Source organism: Coenobita brevimanus, chromosome 42 (assembly GCF_032717465.1).
Source record: "Coenobita brevimanus isolate Jiangsu-jjx chromosome 42, ASM3271746v2, whole genome shotgun sequence".
Taxonomy (NCBI): domain Eukaryota; kingdom Metazoa; phylum Arthropoda; class Malacostraca; order Decapoda; family Coenobitidae; genus Coenobita; species Coenobita brevimanus.
In genome coordinates this window covers 4793860-4813363 of record NC_136995.1, presented here as the reverse complement: position 1 = coordinate 4813363, position 19504 = coordinate 4793860, and the positions used below count along the sequence as shown (strand labels likewise).

Genomic DNA, 19504 nt, shown 5'->3' with positions numbered 1-19504 from the left:
GAATTGCTAAGGTCTCTCTGATGAAAGTATAACATTCATTTAGCGCTCATTCTTTTGTTCGTTTTTGTGTTTAACGTGAAAGAGAGAGTATTGATGCAAACAGTAATATATCCCATTAACCCCTTAATAACCTTTGGCACTGAACAACCCTTTACAGTACCGATGTCAGTGATGTCAAGTTAATGTGAGCTATAAAGAAAACTGAACAATTATGGGGAGGGAACAAAGATCACTGGTATGTTTACACGACTCTACGCTACGATTCCAAGCAGTCAGGTGGTCGGTTAATCTCAGATGTTTTCGCCCATTTGGTAAATGCACCGTAACTTTATCAATTATTCTGTGACTCATAGCGAATCATAGCATGGGTTTAGGAAGCTAAATAACACATTGCTAGGTAAGCCAGACGATTATCTTCTCATCTTTATGAAAAACAAATTGATTTCAGAAGAATGGAAGAAACTTACTCTACGTACTCTGAGAGGGATTAAATTTCTTCCATTTTCTTAAAGATGTGAAGATAATCATCTGGTGCACCTAACAATGTGTTATTTAGCTTCCTAAACCCATGCTATGATTCATGGGAGAAGTTACAAAGTTATGGTGCATTTACCAAAAGGCCGAAAACATTTGAGATTAACCGACCCTCTGACTGCTTGCAATCGTATCGCAGAGTCGTGTAAACATACCAGTGACCTTCGTTCCCTTCCTGTAATTGTTCAGTTTTTTCATAGCTCACTAACTTGACATCACTGACATCGGTACGGGTTGTTCAATGCTGGAGGTTAGTAAGGGGTTAATGGAATACATTACTGTTTACATCAATACCCTCCCTTTCACATATAAACAAAAAAACGCGAACTAAAGAGTGAGTGATAATTGTACATTTAACTTCATCAGAAAGACCTTACCAATTTATATTCCTTCACTTTATTTTATGCAATTTTCCGACTATTTTATTTTGTGTTTGGAAAAAGTACTGTATACAGCACTCACTCCAAACATATTTGTAATAATATAAGTAGTGATGAGTTCACCAATACAAGTGATGTACTGAGCTGGTAGGTAATATTCCGTATCATTTCGGCCATCCAGGAAGCTGACGTATGCCTACTGTGTCATTACACTTGTATATGTTCACTAATTTATATATATATTTTAGATTCAGGTATAGTACTGTATTGATTGCAGTATTGTACAGTATACAGTACTCTCTCCAAACACAGTTGTAATACCATAAGTGGTGACGACAGTGTTCACTAATATATTTAAGGTACTGAGTGAGAAGGTTTTTGATTATTCGGCAAATCCAATATCTCAGCATCATCCCGGTCCCATAGATGCCAAATAATGGGACTTTTATATATATATATATATATATATATGAAATGTAATTTTCAGACAAGTAATTAGTCTTTCCCTCATAACACCTCCAGCTTAAGGTCTACAATTTTATCACCCTCAAAATACAAAATTGTACTATAACTTAACCATCTGGCAATCCATTCTTTTAACCCACTATAAAATATCTACTTTGCATTATATTTAAGCTAATGTCACATGATTCTGCTATGTTAAAGAGAAACCTAGGGCATGAGAAACATTAAAAACTATCACAATTAAAGTACAGTACTGACTAAAAATAATGAACTTCGCATATGTTCCAACTTATGACGGACAGTTTTATCCAGCACAGTCAAAAGGTTAATTATGCTTCGCTCTTTTGCCAGTCATATACTCTTTCCATCTCTCTGCTGTGGATGAGAGGATAGGGTCAGGGTCCAGCGAGGCAAGGAGAAGGAGTTGTGTGATGTGAGTCGTGTGGTAGTCCCAGCGCGCACGGTTGGGCGGGACGTGTGTACTGAAGTGCCGCAGGTCATATAAAGAGCCCCACCCAGTGTCAAACAGAGGCAGTAGTATCTTGAGCGAATGCATCCCCTCCGAAAAGAGCCGTTCTGCTGTGCTGTCCTCACTGCTGTTGTTGCTGCTCTTCCTACAATACAAATATAACACAATTAAATGGTGAGGATAAATGTGTACCATATAGTATACAGTATTGTGCTGTTCTCACTGCTGTTACTGCTGGTCTTCCTACAACATGGTAAGGATGACAAAAAATGTTTAAAGTCCAATACACAGTAGTGTGCAGTCACTGCTCCTGTTTGCAGTCCTTCCTGCAAAAAAATATACAGTGACCCCTCAAACAATGCAGTTAATGTATCATGAATTATTCTGTGGAAATGGAATTTGTGCAAATGGAAGCTCATGTTATACGGCTAATTGGTTGGGTGAAATCCAAAATTTTCCCAAAGTTCCACTTTTGGTCCTCTTGAAAAATTCTGATTCCCCCAGGTCACACCTAATATATATCATATGAAACACAACCTCTAAGAACATCACTAGTCACAAAAAAGGGTTAATTTGCATGTACAAAGTGATCAATAAGTGGTGATCACTTACCATGATGGGATGGGGAGATGCTTGGGTGTTGGGGAGGGGTGTATCACTCACTTTTAACAAATAAAATAATTTTAGTGCCTCTTGTTCCTTCAATGGAAAATAAAATGATGTTTTCACGAACATCTATGCAGCCAGTGCCAGGGTGATGCCACCCGGCTGCCTCCTCCGTGTTACATAACTTTCATAGCTAGTAGACTGCTTTTGGTTGAACCCATATCCATCTACACACAGAACTCGCACATTTAATAAATAGTGTAATAAAATATTCTCAGTGCCCATAGTGCCTTGTGAGGAAAATACTTTACTGTAATATAGGAGAGAATGGGAATACGGTGTAGGTATATGTGCGGGAGTCAGTGAGAATGAGAGGGCAAGAGAGGGAGTATGTCTGATGATAAGCAAGAAGTGGAAGGAGAATATAAGAGAGTATGGAACAGTGGGTGCAAGGATTGTATGGGTGAGGATGAAAGTAGGTATACAAGCATGGGCGATTGTATGTGTGTATGCTCCAACAGAGGATCGAGTGGCAAGAGTGAAAGATGAGTTTTGGGCGAGAGTAGAAGCATGTATGGACAAGTTTCAGAGGAGCGAGAGAGTGCTGTTGATTGGAGACATGAATGGCAAAGTTGGGAATGTACGAGTGGATGGAGTGGTTGGTCAGTGGGGTGTGCCAGCTGAAGTAGATGGGAATGGTAGTGCTTTGGTGGACATCTATGCTGGTAAGGGGTTGGCAATAGCCAACACCTACTTTCGTCATAAGATGATCCACCGGTATACATGGAGAGTAATGAGGAGGATGGATGGTGAACTTGTTGAACGAAAGGCAATGATAGACTACGTGTGTGTGGATGAGCGAATGAGAAGACAAGTGTTGGATGCAAGGGTGTGGAGAGGGTGGGGGAATGGAGTCTCGGACCATCACTTAGTGATGGCCAAGGTAGAGCTGCAAAGAAAGTGGTTGAGGAGACGAAGGGGAAGACAGGAGGAAGCAGCTCCTGTGAGAAGAGTGGAGAAATTGCAAGATAGTGAGAAAATGACAGAGTATAAGAGCATAGTGGAAGAAAGATTGGGAAGGTATGAGCTAGAGCAGATGGAAGGGGTGGAAGACGTATGTAAGATATTCACGGAAGAGATAAGCACAGCGTGTGAGGCGGTTTGTGGAGTGAGGAGGAGATGCAAGGGTGTGCAAGGGACAGCATGGTGGAATGATGAGGTGAAATGAGCTGTGGAACAAAAGAAGAAGGCATATGGTGAATGGTTGGCGAGTAGAGGTAGGGGAGAAGATGAGAGAGAGAAGAGAGAGGTATATGTGAGCAGGAGAAGGGAGGTTAAGAGACTGGTGAAGGAGAGTAAGAAGAAAGTGGATGAAGAGTTTGGGAAGAATCTGAGTGTGAAATGGAGGGAGAGTAAGAAATTGTTTTGGAAGGAGGTAAAGAAAGTAAGGCAGTGTGAAAGGGGAAATAGTAGGGGAGTGAAAGATAGGAATAATAGATTGTTGGTGGAGAAGAGAGAGAAATTGAAGAGATGGAAGGAGCACTTTGAGGATCTGTTGAATGTAGAGAGTGAGAGCAGTGTGAGTATAAGTGGTTGGGGAATGGCTGGGAGAAGAAGAGATCAGTAGGTCGGAAGTAGTGGAAGCGATGAAGAAGATTAAGCTGGGAAAGGCCCCAGGAATTGATAGAGTGTGTGGTGAAATGCTTAGGTATGGGGGTGAGATTGTTGTGGAGTCGATATGGAAGTTGTGTAGATTGGCTTGGGAAGAGGGAAGGGTTCCAGAGGACTGGAAATCAGGTATAATTGTTCCTCTGTACAAAGGAAAAGGGGATAGAGAAGTATGTGGTAACCATAGGGGTATTTGCCTTCTTAGTGTGACTGGTAAAATATATGGTAGAATACTCATTGATAGGGTTAGGCATATGACAGAGGAGCTAGTTGGAGAAGAACAAGGGGGATTTAGGAAGGGAAAAGGGTGTGTAGATCAGATATTTGTTTTAAGATGTTTAGTGGAGAAGTATCTAGAGAAGGGAAGGAAAGTGTATGCTGCCTTCATGGACTTGAAGAAAGCTTATGACAGAATAGATAGGCAAGGTATGTGGAAGGTATTAAGAATATATGGAGTGGAGGGGAAATTGTTGAGTGCTGTGAAGAGTATGTACGAGGGAGCTAGGGCTACGGTGCGAGTGGATGGTGAGCTGAGTGAGTTCTTTGATCTCAATGTGGGACTGAAACAGGGGTGTGTGATGTCTCCATGGCTGTTTAATATATATATGGATGGGGTTGTAAAGGAGGTGCAAGGTAGGGCAGTGGATGTGGGGGTGGCCCTAATGAATGAGGGTGAGATTTGGAAGCTTCCGGTGTTGCTGTTTGCTGATGATACAGTATTGTTGAGTGAAGATGAATGGGAGTTGCAAGGTCTGGTGAATGAATTTGGGACAGTGTGTAGGAGGAGGAAGCTGAAAGTTAATGTAAACAAAAGTAAAGTTATGGTGTTTGAGAGGAATGAAGTCACAGAGTGTGCAGTGAGGTTGGATGGTGAGGATATGGAGAATGTGAGTGCATTCAAGTACTTGGGTAGTGTGATGAGTAAGGATGGAACTTTGGGGGATGAAGTACGTGAAAGGGTACAGCAGGGAAGAAAGGTTGTTGGTACACTGAAAGCAGTGATGAGAAATAGGGAGGTGAGTATGGAAGTTAAGAAGTCACTGCATGATGGTATTGTGATCCCTACCCTGAAGTATGGAAGCAAGGCATGGACCTTGCAAGAGGGGAACAAGTCAAGAGTGAGAGCAGTGGAAATGAGTTACTTGAGAGGAGCATGTGGAGTGACGTGGAGGGACAGGTTGACGAATGACGAAGTGAAGGAACGTTGTGGGGTAGATGTGGATGTGGTTGAAAAGATTTGGAGAAATACACTGAGGTGGTTTGGACATGTGGAGAGAATGGAGAATGAAAGACTGACCAAGAGGGTGTATGTAGGTGAGGTGGAGGGAGGGAGAGGGAGGGGAAGACCGAGGATGAGGTGGAGGGATGGAGTTGAGAAGTATATGAGGGAGGGGGGGGTGAGTTGGGGGGAGGGGAGTCAAATGGTGGGTGACAGAGTGACTTGGAGGCGTTTTGTCTGCGGCCACCCTTTGCGGGATTAGGGCGTCGGGCTATAGATAGATAGATAGATAGATAGAATATAGGAGGCTCCCACTTTACTACTGGGTTATGTTCCTGAAAAAACATTCGCTAAGTGGGCCGTTACATAACGGTCACGTCTTCAAGCACTACCTGCCGAACATCTCATACGGCACATATCCTACATCTCCCTTCCAAGATGACTTCTCTCAAAGAGAGATGACAATCTGACATGGGTCATAATGGTAATGGGCATAAATTGTTGGAGCACAGCAATATTTAATGAAACAAAATGCATAATAATGATACATAATGCATAGTAAATCTATGTGATAGCAGGAGGCAGAGATAATAGATGCACCATGTATTTAATACCAATGTATGTTAGTAAATAAGCTACATACAAGACATAACATATGGAGGCATATTAGTGCCTAACATATAACCCTTAACGGCTGTATGGTACTGTAACATACTATGGTATGTGTATAACAAAAATCAAATCATAACACAGATACAGTAAAGTAGTACTTAATATATATAAAGTTTAGCTTAACTTATTAACTACTTAGTACAGTAATACCCCAATATACGATACCCCTAGATGCGATACCCTGGCTTGGTGATTGGGGTACAAATACCATCACGCCCCAATACCCAATGGACGAGCCCCAGTTTAACAATGAGCCCTCCGATGTCGCACCCACAGACAATGGGCCGAAATTTTGAATCATGCATGTTCCCACAGCCAGCTGAGCCCGCCCGCCTCCCAGGATGCGCAGAAACGCTCGTGCAGGCCCCATAGCCATCGCTCACCCCACGCTCGCCCATATTGCTCTTCTCACACCAGCCATCTCTGAGTGAGGATCTCCCTTACACTCGCCCGTCATGCATCGTGTTGCACCACCACCATTACGCAAACATTTTTTTTTAAAGTGAGGAAGAAGGAACCAAAGGCTGTGAGCCTGCAATTATTGTTCCCTCCAAGAGAAAAACAAAATACAAGAGACAGCCAAATTCAAGATCCAATCATTTCAAGATGCCTGAACACACTGCGTTTGAAAGACTGGAGATCATAAGAAGCAGGGAATACAGACAGAGGGAGACAGTTCCAGAGTTGACCCGTTGCATAAATGAAGGACTGGGAGTAACGGTTAACTCTTGCATTAGAGAGTTGGATAGAAAAGGGATGAGAGTTTGCTGCTAGACGAGTGCTACGCACCCATTGTAGAGGTGGAGGAATGCAAGCAGACAGTTCAGAGGAGCAGTGACCATTGAAGTTGTGATAGAAAAGAGATAAAGATGCAACAGTGCGACGAAGAGACAGAGGTTGAAGGACGTCAGTAAGAGGAGGAGAGTTAATGAAACGAAAAGCCTTTGACTTCACCCTATTGAGAAGAGCTGTATGTGGGGAGCCTCCCCACACATGAGAGTTGTACTCTAAACAGGGGTGGATAAAACCCCTGTATAGAGTCAACAATTGCGCAAGGGGTATAGAAGGAACGGAGTCGGCTTAGCACAACTAATCTCTTGAAAGCAGATTTTACAAGAGATGTAATATGATCTTTCCAAGATAAGTCCCGAGTAAATGAAACCCCAAGCATGTTCAAGGATGATGCAGGATTAAGCTAAGTATCATTAAACATTAGTGGGTATACCCATGGAAGATTTTGTCAGGTTGATAGGTGTAAAAACCGAGTCTTTGATGCATTAAAAATAACAAGATTAATTTTACCCCAGTCAGAGATATGAGCCAAGTCAGACATTAGGTGTGCCATAGCCTCATCCCTTGTTTGTTGAAGTAACTGCTGTGATGGACGTTGCGGGAACCGAATGGAAAGGTGAAGGGTGGAGTCATCAGCGTATGAGTGGATAGAGTTAGATGTACAGCTTAGAAGGTCATTGATGAAGAAAAGGAAGAGAGTTGGTGATAGGACAGAGCCCTGAGGAACACCACTGTTGATAGATCTAGGAGAAGAACAATGGCAGTCTACAACAGCGGCTATAGAACGACCAGAAAGGAAGCTAGAGATGAAGGCACAGATAGAAAGATAGAAACCATAAGAGGGCAGTTTGGAAATCAAAGATTTATGCTATCATAATGCATCATAACTGTGTTCGAGCAGTGCCATGAGTAGAGCAATGATACTAATTGTGTGTGGAGTGCAATACTGTGTGATTTTTGGCCCAAATAAGTGTGATTATGTCTGGTAAGGGTGCTGCACATGGTGGGGCTAGTGGTGGTGCTAGTGAAGGCCCTAGTCGTGGTGGTAAGCAGCCAGCTAGTGGTGGTGCTGATGATGTTCCCGCAAAGCGTGTGCGTAAGACTGTCACTAGAGGTGAAATTGGAAATTCTTAAATGTCATGACAAAGGCAATGGTGCATGTGCTATTGCCTCGGCTCTCCACCTGGCCCAGTCAACTGTCTCCACCATCATAAAGGAGAAGGAGGCCATTAAGGCTGCTGCTGGGGGGGCTGCAGCATTATCCACCTCTCATATCACCCGCCAGTGAGAGCCTGTGATGAAGGAGCTGGAGCGGATATTCCGCGCATGGGTGGAATATCAGAACCGGTGCAAGGCACCCAAGAGCCAGGCAATAATATGAGGCGCTCCGAGCCAGAGGGGCGACTGTGCATTTTGCTTATTTTTGGTAATTAGTTGTTAAACTTTGACATGGCTAATTATACAATGGTAAAATTATACTTATATGCATTTTTTTTATTAGCCTGAAAGTGTTAGCCAAGAAAATTAAAATGGTGGTAAACACAACATGTTTAAAGTATATTACCATTTGGTAATTAGATGTCAAAGCAAATAAGCAAAATGCACGGTCACCCCTCTAGCTCAGAGCGCCTCATGTGCACTAAGGCTCTTTTGCTCTGGGATGAATTAAAGGTCAGGCGGGATCTGGATGAATGCAAGACCATTAAGGCGAGCAATGGGTGGTTTGATTGGTTCAAGAGGTGGGCAAACCTCCACCACGTGAAGATGTATGGTGAGGTGGCAAGTGCAGATACAGCGGCGGCGGCATTGTTTCCTGACGAGCTAAAACACATCATCACAGAGGGTGGCTATAGTGCAAAGCAAGTCTTGAATTTTGATGAGACTGGGTTCTTTTGGAAGAGAATGTCCTCTAAGACATATCTTCCATTGGAGGAAAGGTCTACACCAGGACCGGCTGGCACTCCTGCTGGGGGTCAACGCCAAGGATGACCTCAAGTTGAAGCCGCTCATAGTCTAACACACTGAAAACCCCAGGGCTCTGGTGGGGCATTTTAAGGAGAACCTTGGGGTTCCCTGGAAGTCGAACAAGAAGGCTTGGATGATGTCAGATATCTGTTCATCCTATTTCCTCATACCTCTCTCGTGTGCTGAAAATGTATGCGTCACATGAAAATTTGGCGAACAGATTCACTGACTTGGTGGATAACACACTTAGCCACTCTCCCGCAATGAAGGGATGGGCCAGTAATAATGAGGTGGTGTTCCTGCCCCCCAACACCACGTTCTTGTTGTAGCCGATGGACCAAGGGGTGATCGCAGCCTTTAAGGCTTACTACCTCCGCTGCATGATGAAGTAGTTGGTATGGGCCTGTGACAGTGATGACAGGACAACAGTGCAGCAGTTTTGGAAGGGGTACAACATACGTCATCTTGAGAATATAAATGCTGTATGGAATGAGGTTAGCCAGGCGACGATGAACTGTGTGTGGCAGAAGCTGCGGCCAGAATGCATGCACTCCTTCACCGGTTTCCCCAAGGGCGTGCAAGCTCTGCCTGTCCAAGGTGTGCAGCAAGACATAGTCGAATTGTCGAACAAGGCGGGCTTCTGAGAGGTCAACAAGGATGACGTGGAGGAGGTTCTCGAGAGCCATAGGGAGGAGCTCAGCAACGAGGAGCTCCTCAAGACGGAGATCCATGGGGTGCACCAGGAGGCAGAGGAGGAGGAGGCTGTGCCTGAGGTCCGAGCTCTGAATATCAAAATCCTGAAGGAGATGCTAACGAAGCTGGACGACACACCAATTGACCTAATGCAAACACATGACCCCCTCCAACGACAAAGCAGGGGCACAGCTAATCAGCTCGAGGAGGGGATGAAAGTCTACAGGATGATGCTGGAGGAGAAGAAGAGGGCGGCCAGGCAGGCTATGATCCCAGTCTTCTTCAAGCAGGCCCCCACCACTCCAGCAAGTCACTCGGCATCTCCCCAGCCCTCAACGAGCTGAGCATCTCCCCAGCCTTCAACCAGCAGAGCATCTCCCCACCCTTCAACCAGCAGAGCATCTCCCCAACCTTCAACCAGTAAAGAAACACCGAAGGACACCTGCTGAGGACATGCTCGGCCTGTTAAGCTGGACCTAACCTCCAGCCGATCCCTGTCTCCCATGTCACCTGTGTCTCCACTAAGGCACTCTGCCACTCCATCACTGCTTTCCTTATCCCGACCTCCATCTCCCACACCACCTCGGCCACTGTCTTTGTCTCCCTCATCACAACTTTAGCCACAGCAACTGACTCCATCGCTACCTCATCACTCACCACAGCAGTCTCCCTTGCCACCTCACCAGTCATTGCAGCTGTCTCCCTCACCACCTCCTCTGTCATCGCATTGCACTCCATCGCCACCCCTAGAGCCATCATATCGCACCTCATCACCACCACCTGAGCTAGCGCGTCACACCCCATAGCCTCCACCTTAGTCATCACATTGCACTCCACCGCCTCCGCCTGAGTCATCACATCGCACTCCATCGCCACCCCCCTCTGACCCTCCCCTGGAGATCGGGTTTGAGGGCTTGAAGAGGATGATTGAGTGTTGGGGAGCACCACATGTCCCCAAGCCTCAGAGGGGATAGCAAGGATGATGACCACGGACCAGACATGATGCGTGGTGTTTGATATTTTCTAATCTATTCCTTATGACCTTCAGGCTTTATTTGTTGCTTATAGTGAGTTATTTACAGGCATTAGGCTTTGGTTAGCTTCCTTGACACCTGTTAGGCCATTTAGATTGCCTTTAAACCTGTTTTTGGGCTCATCTGCATGGGTTTTGGACTTGGTTTTGGGGGAAACCCAAGACTGGTAAACGGTCCACACCGAAATATGTTAAAAGTACCCCGATATACGGTACCCCGCCTAATGATGGGGTTTTACCTAACCAATTAGATCATTAAACCGGGGTATGCCTGTACTTAACATCTACATGACCTAGCCATTTAGCCATGTGGACCATCGAACCACCCACTGAAGGCATCCTGGAGCAGTTGATGGCGGTGTAAGGGACTGTGCTGAGGGTGACAGGTTGGCGGGTGGGGCTAAGGGTGACGCGGGATGCTGTGTGGAGCACACCGGATAAGTAGGATTAGGGGGTGGAACACTGACCTGCAGGTGCTGCCTGTTCCTGCGAGAAAGGCAGCCACTACCATCTAGCCCCACTGTGTATTGCCTGTGGGGTTGAATCTCCGACACAATGCTCGTTCTATCCCACAGTTTGGGGGCCTGGTTCTGGATGCGGACGTGCTAACCAGGCTGCAGCAACACTAACTCCCAGAGGGTGTCACGGGTCCGAGGGAGGGATGCCTGCCGAACATCTCGTATGGCACATGTCCTACATTGTGCGAACCCATTATAACATGGGTTAAATGGAGTTTGGCTCATGGACCTCAATTTTTCCCCCATTCACCATACTGACACGTTACTTTTTCAATCTGAATCAGCATTTGTGTATTTTATGACTCCCTAGTCCTTAATCTACAACTACATCTATGATTTAACATCCAACCGGCAAATAAAAAACATAAGTAACACTTTAACTGAGCTTATTTTCTTAAATTTCAGAGTACTGTTTAGGTCTGACATGGAAAATTACATTACCCTAATTACATCAATGAGTTAAGATGTTGCACATGTGGCGTAGAGGTACTATACTGTTTTGGATGGTAAGGCAGACATGAATGGTGAGCGTTTTCTCTGCCATTATTGGTGCTGTGGTGGAATCAGATGACCTAGAGCACGCTTGGTTTAAAATTTTCCCACGGAAAAAAAATCTGTTAAAGCAGAAGTGGAATTAGTAATGCACGAGTATAATCTCAAGATCGTGAGTTCGATTCTCACATGAGGACCTTACCTTTTGGAAACGGGGAAAAAGAAGTGTGTTGTTATCATAAGGGCATTAGTCATCTTAGTGTAATAGGCAAAGTATATGGTAGGATACTTATTGACAAAGTTGGGGAAATAACAGAGGAATTAGTTGCAGAAGAACAGGGAGATTTTAGGAAGGGAAGAGGTTGTGTAGGTCAGATATTCATTCTTAGATCTTTGGTGAAAAAGTTTCTAGAGAAAGGAGAGAAGTTGTATGGGACCTTCATGGATTTGGAGAAAGCATATGACAGGGTGGATAGACAAGGGATATGGAAAGCATTAAGGATATATGGAGTAAACAAGAGGTTGCTGAATGCCATGAAGACTATGTATGAGGGTGCTAAGGCTGCAGTGCATGTGGATAGTGAACTGAGTGAATTTTTCTATCTGGATAATGGATTGGAACATGTGTCATGTCCCCATGGTTGTTCAATCTGCATGTGGATGGAGTTATAAAAGAGATACAACGTAGGGAAGTGGATGTTGGAGCAACCCTAATAAGAAAGGGCAGTGTTTGGAAACTCCCTGAACTGTTGTTTGCAGAAGATACTGTACTGTTAAGTGAGGACAAAGGGGAGCTGCAAGGCTTGATGAATGAGTTTGGGAGTGTGTGTAAGAAACGAAATCTGAAGGAGAATGTAGGGAGGACTAAAGTTATGGTTTCTGAGAGAAGTGAAATCACTGAATATACAGTGAGGCTGGACGAGGAGGAAATGGAAAGTGTGAGTGCATTTATGTACTTGGGTAGTGCAGTGAGTAAGGATGTTTGGAGGGTGAAGTACCTGACAGGGTACAAGAGGAAAGAAAGGTTGCTGGTTGTTTGAAAACAGTGATAAGAAACCTGGAAGTGAGCATGAAAGTAAAAGTCACTGCATGACAGTATTTTGATACCAACTCTTAACGTATAAAAGTGAAGCTTGGGCCTTGGTGGAAGGACACAAGTCAAGAGTGAGAGCAGTGGAAATCAGTTATTTGTGAGGAGCATGTGGAGTTACAGGGAGAGACAGACTGAGGAGTGAAGAAGCACTGTGGTGTGGATGTGGATGTGACAAAGCATTAGGAGAAATACAATGAAGTGGTTTGGCCACGTGGATAGAGAAAGAGACTAGCGGGGAGAGTGTATGTGAGGTGAAGGCCGAGGATGAGATGGAGGGATGGAGTGGAGGGCTATATAAGAGAGGGCGGGTGTGAGCTGGAGGAAAGTAGTGAAGCAGCATTGGACAGGGGCGACATGTAGGCAATTTGTTTGTGGCCACCCCTTACGAGACTGAGGCGTCTGGCAATTGATAGATATAAAACGTGCCTTGACACATTGTGTTTAAATGACTCGAGGTAACAGGCAGCAGAAAATAATGACAGGAAGACAGCTTCATAGATGACCAATTGCATATATGTAGACTCAGAGTAACAGTTAACTCTTGCATTAAAGAACTTGACAGGAACAGGATGAGAGTTTGCTGCACCTGTGGTAGTGGTTGAAAGGATGCAAGCAAACAGTTAAAAGAAGCAGTGACCATTAAAGCTGCAACAGAAAACAGATAAGATGGAACATTGTGGCAAAGAGCCAGAGGTTAAAGGGTGCCAGCAAGAGGAGAGAAGTTAATGAGTCGAAAAGCCTTTGACTCCACCTTGTTGAGAGGAGCTGTATGTGGGAAGCCTCCCCACACACAAGAGTTTTACTCTACATGGGAGCAAATAAAAGCTCTGTGTATAGTCAACAACTGTGTGGGGTTAAAGAAAGTGTGAAGTTGGCTTAGGACACCTAAATCCCATGGATGCAGATTTTACAAGAGAGGAAATACAGTAAAACCTTGATATAACAGACTTCAGCACAGCGGAATTCGCTTTTATTGGACTCAAAGAGCCAAGTGACTAAATTCTTATGCGTCAGGAAAGTCCAATAATGTCAGAAGTAGTCCTCTTTTGGAACAAGCGAATAAACAAACTGAGGGGATACCATAACATCGGTCCCTCCTCCCTCTCTTCTCCTCAATACCTTCCCTTCCTCCCCATCCCTCTCCGGTGAGAAAGAGACAGACAGACAGACAGAAAGACAGACAGAGAGAGAGAGACAGAGACAGACAGACAGAAGGTAAAACTGAAAATGAAAATAACTGTGAAAATGAGTGTAAAAGAGAGGGTGAAAGAGAGCACAGAAGTGAATATGGAATGTCAAAGTCAACAGAGAGAGAGAGAGAGAGAAATGACAAGTGGCGTCCCCTTGGCATAAATAAATGAGGGAGATAGGCATAACCTTGGTCCCTCCTCTCTCTCTCCTTCTATATTTCCTCCCCTTCTTTTAGTTTCCGGGAGAGAGAGGTGAAAGTGAATGAAAAAGTGAAGGTTAGTGAAGGCATTGTGAAGGTGAAAGTGAAGGTAGTGTGAAAGTGAAAGTGAAGGTGAAAGTACAAGGGAAGGTGACAGTGAAAGTGAAGGTGAAAGTAAAAGTGAAGGTGACAGTGAAAGTGAAAGTGGAAGGTGAAGGGGAAAGCGAAGTCATACGTGAAAGTGAAGGTGGAAGGTGAAAGTGAGGGTGAAAGTAAATGTGAATGTGAAAGCAAAGGTGAAAGTGAAAGTGAGGTCGAAATGAAAGTGGAGGTGGGTGAAAGTGAGGGTGAACGTGAGGGTAAACGTGAGGGTGAAAGTGAAGGTGAAAGGGAATGAAAATGAAGGTGAAAGTGAAGGTGAAAATGAATGTAAAAGTGAAAATGGTGAAAGTGAAGGTGAAAGTAAAGGCCCAGGAGAAAAATGAAGGTGAAAGTGAAGATGAAAATGACTGTAAGTGAAGATGAATGAAAAGTTGAAACTGAAAGTGAAGGAGAAAGAGAAAATGAAAGTGAAGGTGTGAGTGAAGTTGGAGGTGAATGTGAGAGTAAAAGAAGGGAGGGCAAAAGTGATGGTGAGTGAATAATTGTAAAGGTAAATGTGAAAATGAGAAAGTAAGGTTGCAAGTGAAGGTGAAAGGGAAATTCAAAATGAGTGATAGTGAAAGTGAGTATGAAGGTGAATGTGAATGTGAAATGAGCATGGAAGAGAATAATAGTGAATATGAATGTCAGAGTGAACTGAAAGTGAAGGTAAAAATGAATGGAAAGGTGAAGATGAAGGTGATGACAAAGACAAAAATATGTGAAGTAAAATAGAAGTGCCCAGTGCGGAGAGAGAGAGAGAGAGAGAGAGAGAGAGAGAGAGAGAATAAATGCATGAATGACAAGCAAGCCTCTGTGCCTAACAAAAGGAGGATGAAGTCCAGGGAGGAGTCCTGACGTCGCTTTTTTCAGACTGGCTTGGGCCCCAATTAGTCCGATATAGTGAGGTTTTACTGTGTGCTCTTTCCATGATTAATCACGAGAGAATGAAACCCCAAGTTTGGTCACAGATGATGCAGGATTCAGATGGATGTTGTTAAATGAAAGGATACTCTTGCAAACGATTCTGATAGGTCAAAAGATGTAAGAAATATGGTTTTGATGCATTCAAAACAAGATTACTTTTACCCCAATCAGAGATATATAAGCCAAGTCAGATAACAGGTGTGCTACAGCATCATCCACTGTCTGCTGAAGTAGCTGCTGCGATGGATGCTGCAAGAAGCTAATGGAAAGGTGAAGGGTGGAGTCATAGCATATGTAAGTGGATAGCGATAGACGTACAGCTTAGGTCACTGTTGAATATAAGGAAGAAAGCTGGTGATGGGACAGAGCCCTCAGGAACACCATTACTGACAGCTAAAGGAAAAGAATAATGGACATCTACAGCAGCAGCTAAGAACAGGCAGAATGGAAATCAGAGATGAAGGCATAGATAGAAGAATAGAAATTGTAAGGAGGCAGTTTAGAAAAATAAAGATTTATGCCTGACTCAATCGAAGGTCTTTGCAGTGGCAAAGCAATCTCCAAAGGCCCAAATGGAGGATGACCGGGAGTTTGATATTATGGTGAGAAGATCCCCAAAGAAGCGTCCCTGGCAGAACCCGTACTGGTGACTGAAGAGAAAAAGGTGCTTTTTAAAAAATTTTAAATAATGGATTCAATAACTTTGATATACAGGATGTTAAAGCATATGAGCAATAGGCTGAGGGTTGGGAAAAGAGTATACTTAGACAGGGAGTAAGCACAGAAGCACAGTTCTTGAGGACAACAGGTGGGACCCCATCAGGTCTATATGTCTTGTTGGTATTGGGGTCAGTGAGGACAAAAAGTACATCAACTGAAAAAGTTTTAATGTCACTCATGAGAAGTCAGGGAAGAGAAATGATGGAGGAACAACATTAGAATCGCCTTAGGAGGAAGTAGAGAAGGTCTGAGCAAAGAGTAATGCTTCTTCAACAGAAGAAATTACAGAGCCATCAGTGCAGAAAAGAAGAAGGGCGATTACGTAAAGTTGTCAGATAGCTTTTAGGCAAGGTGCCAAAAGGAGCGGGATGAATCTGAGTTGGAGAGTTCAGGGCATTTAGTACAAATGAAATTATTCTTAGCAGAACATAGTTCTAGGCAGAGACATAAAAAGAGATGAGATTCAGGAGCAGGTTGGCTCTCGTACCTTTTGTAGGCCTTTTCCTTGTTGTGGCCAGCATTAGAACAAGCATGATTATTTTTTTTTTTTATTATTTTTTTTTTTTTTCATAGGATAAGAGAAAGGAATGTACACTTTCATGCCAGAGAATATATCCTATAAAATGTACAAGGCACACTCAGATGACTCTCGGCCATGGAAGCAATAATCATTCCAGGGAAAATAAAAGAAGTACAGCCCGAGGGCACTGCAATCAGCAGCTCCAAAGTGCCAAAGCCAGCACTTCTTGGGAGGGTCCACAGACCTCACTGGAGAAATAGGACAGGCTAAAGTGACAAGGTTGTAAGCAGAGGAGCCCAATGGAGAGAAAAGATTAACAGAGTAAGCAGAAGGATTAGTTATAAGGAAGACGTCAAGTATATTGGAAATCTTTCCAAGGTGGTCAGGGATATGGGTAGTGCTGTGCAAGCTGCTTCAGGTCATTAAGGATAGAAAAGATGTAGGCTTGTTTACCAGGTGGATCAGTGAATGGAGGGGAGAGCCACAGGTGGTGGTGAACATTGAAATCTCCTAAAACAGAGATTTCAAAGAATGGAGAAACTGATAGGATGTGTTCCATCTTAGAAGTAAGACAGTCAAAGAATTTTTCATAATCAGTAGAATTAGAGGATAAGTACAGAACACATGACATATTCAGTCAGGGAATGACAACATAGCCAAAGCCAGAGAGTAGAGAATTCAGATAGTTCAGGAACACAAGAGCAAGATATATTGTTGCATATATACCCACAACAGCCACCTTTGGCTTTTAAGCGAGTACTGTATAGAGAAAGTAGTAGAATACAGAGAAGGATGTAGTATCAGTTGCCTCAAACAGCTAAGTCTCAATGAGGAAGAGAAAGTGAGGTTTTGAGAAAACGAGGGTGTATTCAACAAAGAGAAAACTAGATGAAAGGATATGAATGTTGCAGAAATGCATACTGATATTGCTACATGATAAACTGCTATGTGATGGGTTGTCACTTGACATAACCTCATCGTGTTGCGAGGTGTCTGTCTATCTACAGCCACAAACCATAATCTCATATGAAGTGGCCATTTGTCTTTGAGTTAACTGTTTTACAGGGAGGGGCAGCGGAGTATTAATCCTCCACCAACCCAATGGTTGACACATCATGTAAGGGTTGGTTATATGGTTACCACTCAGCATTGTACAGTACACAGTTTCCTGGCCTACAGGAAACCATTAGGTTTGTCACTCAAAGTAAAGGCACCTGAAAAAGAAAGAAGAGTAATCAATCTATCTATCATCCAATCCTACATCGCCCCATGAGGAGCGTACGAGCCCAGGGCTAGGCAGTTGGTCCTGGCATTGAAGATGAGTGACCAGCCTCATTCATCCCTGAGTGGCATTACATGAGCAACCAACCCCAACCATCCCTTGGACATAAACCTTCACCGGCTCAAACTGATTGGAGCACAATAATTACCCACTAAACCACCAGGCGCCAAAATTTGGTTATATGGTTACCACCCAGCGTAGTAAATGGTTTCCTGGTGTACAGGAAACCATTTGGCTTGCACTCAGTGTAGTCACCCACAGGCAGAAGGAAGAGGAAAGAATGAAGGGAAGAAAGACAGAAGAGGGAGTGTAAAGTTACCCATAGGCAGAAGGAAAAGGAAAGAATGAAGGAAAGGAAGACAGAAGTGGATGGAAGGAAAGAAGGATGGAGGAGAGGAAAGGGCAAACACCCGAGAGCAGCATTACATTGAGCGAGTGGATGGTGAGCGCCCTCACCTACCACAAAAGAGGAGTAATAAAATGTGAACTAGGAAGAGGAGTGCAGATACAGAAAAGGAATGATAAAGGTGAAGGAAGAAGTAGGTAGCACTACATCAGATAAGTGGACGATGGTCGCCATCACCTACCATCACGTACTAATTGCCTCTAATAAGGCAGACACTCAAAATATTCAATAAAAGAGGAAATTACAGTCTGATTTCGCTATACAACTGCTAGTTATGTGATAAATTCCCTGGAACAATAATTCAAGAAGTTACATCCTTTTTCGGAATGACATTAAAAAATTGGTCGTGATTATGGTAGAACAATATTTTCAATGGCTACGTCTGAGAATTTCATTCACATTCGGTGACACATGAAAGCCGACAGTCAGCTGCCACAGCCAAGATGGCTGCCAAGTGTTTACATTCTCTGTGATCATCTGCCTGTCATTCCATTTTCTGCATGAAAGGCCACTGAAACAACACTGCTACTGTATTGCAAAATAACAGTGCAAGTGCTTAACAAATAGTGCAGTATGCAATATTAAGTGAAGTGATACCTTCTTGTGTGTGAAATACTGAAACCTGTGACTAGGAAATTGTGTCTGGCAATCATGCTACCAGAGGGAGGGGGAAACGAAGGATGTGATAAAGGGATGAAGTGAAGAGGCATGTGAGATAGGGGGGTATAAGTTGGGGGGAGGGAAGCAAAATGGCTGGGGACAGGTTGACATGGAGGGGATTTGCTTGTGGCCATCCCTTATAAGATAAAGACATCTGGGTACAGACAGAAAGATAGAAGCATGCTACCCCTAGTGGAATGCATAGTGCTACTGATAGGCATGAAGGGCAAGCCTGAATAGGTAAGGTTTTTAGATTTTTGGTTTCGCAGTCGAGGGCACCCTCCCGAACCCCAATGAACCCATGGTATATAAACCTCACAATACAATAAATCGTTACGTGATAGGTTTCCACTTGATATAACCCTATCATATAAAGAGACCTGACTGTACTCAAATTCTGTGCAAACAGGTGAATACATACGTGAATTCCTTGAGATCATAAAGTCCAAGAAGACTGTAAATGAACCCGTTGAGAACAAACAGAGAGGGGGTGGTAGGGTACTCCTCATACCACACAAGGCCACCAGGAAAGTATGTTCGCACACCTCCTGAAAACAACAATGTCTTTAGAGTAACAGGAAGATACAAATTACTGTAATTATAACCCCTTGCCCACATATTAATGATTACCTCAAAATAACAACCAAGTTACTTTGAAACAACTATACAGTACAGATGCAAAATAAATTCTAAACTTAAAAGCTATACAGTTATCTGCTGTTTTATACAATTTTAACTTGGCTGGTTTGGGTTATTCATGAATGAGTAATTCAGCAAGAAATACACTAGTTTTAGGTTCAATCTGGGATGAGTGAATAAACCATACATACATACATACATACATCATCTACTCCTGTGT

At 43.6% G+C, this 19504-nt stretch overlaps 1 protein-coding gene across 1 annotated transcript in view; it reads right to left on the bottom strand.

Annotated features, from left to right (window-relative positions):
• Positions 1-1704: 1704 nt before the first annotated feature.
• The window catches only part of Hsepi (D-glucuronyl C5-epimerase), a 208722-nt gene continuing 190922 nt past the window's right edge, over positions 1705-19504 (bottom strand). The window contains exons 12-13 of the mRNA XM_080270673.1: positions 19067-19193; positions 1705-1993 (exon numbers count right to left, since the gene is read on the bottom strand). Coding sequence (XP_080126799.1) covers positions 1705-1993; positions 19067-19193 — 416 coding nt within the window. The remainder of the gene's footprint in view (positions 1994-19066; positions 19194-19504) is intronic.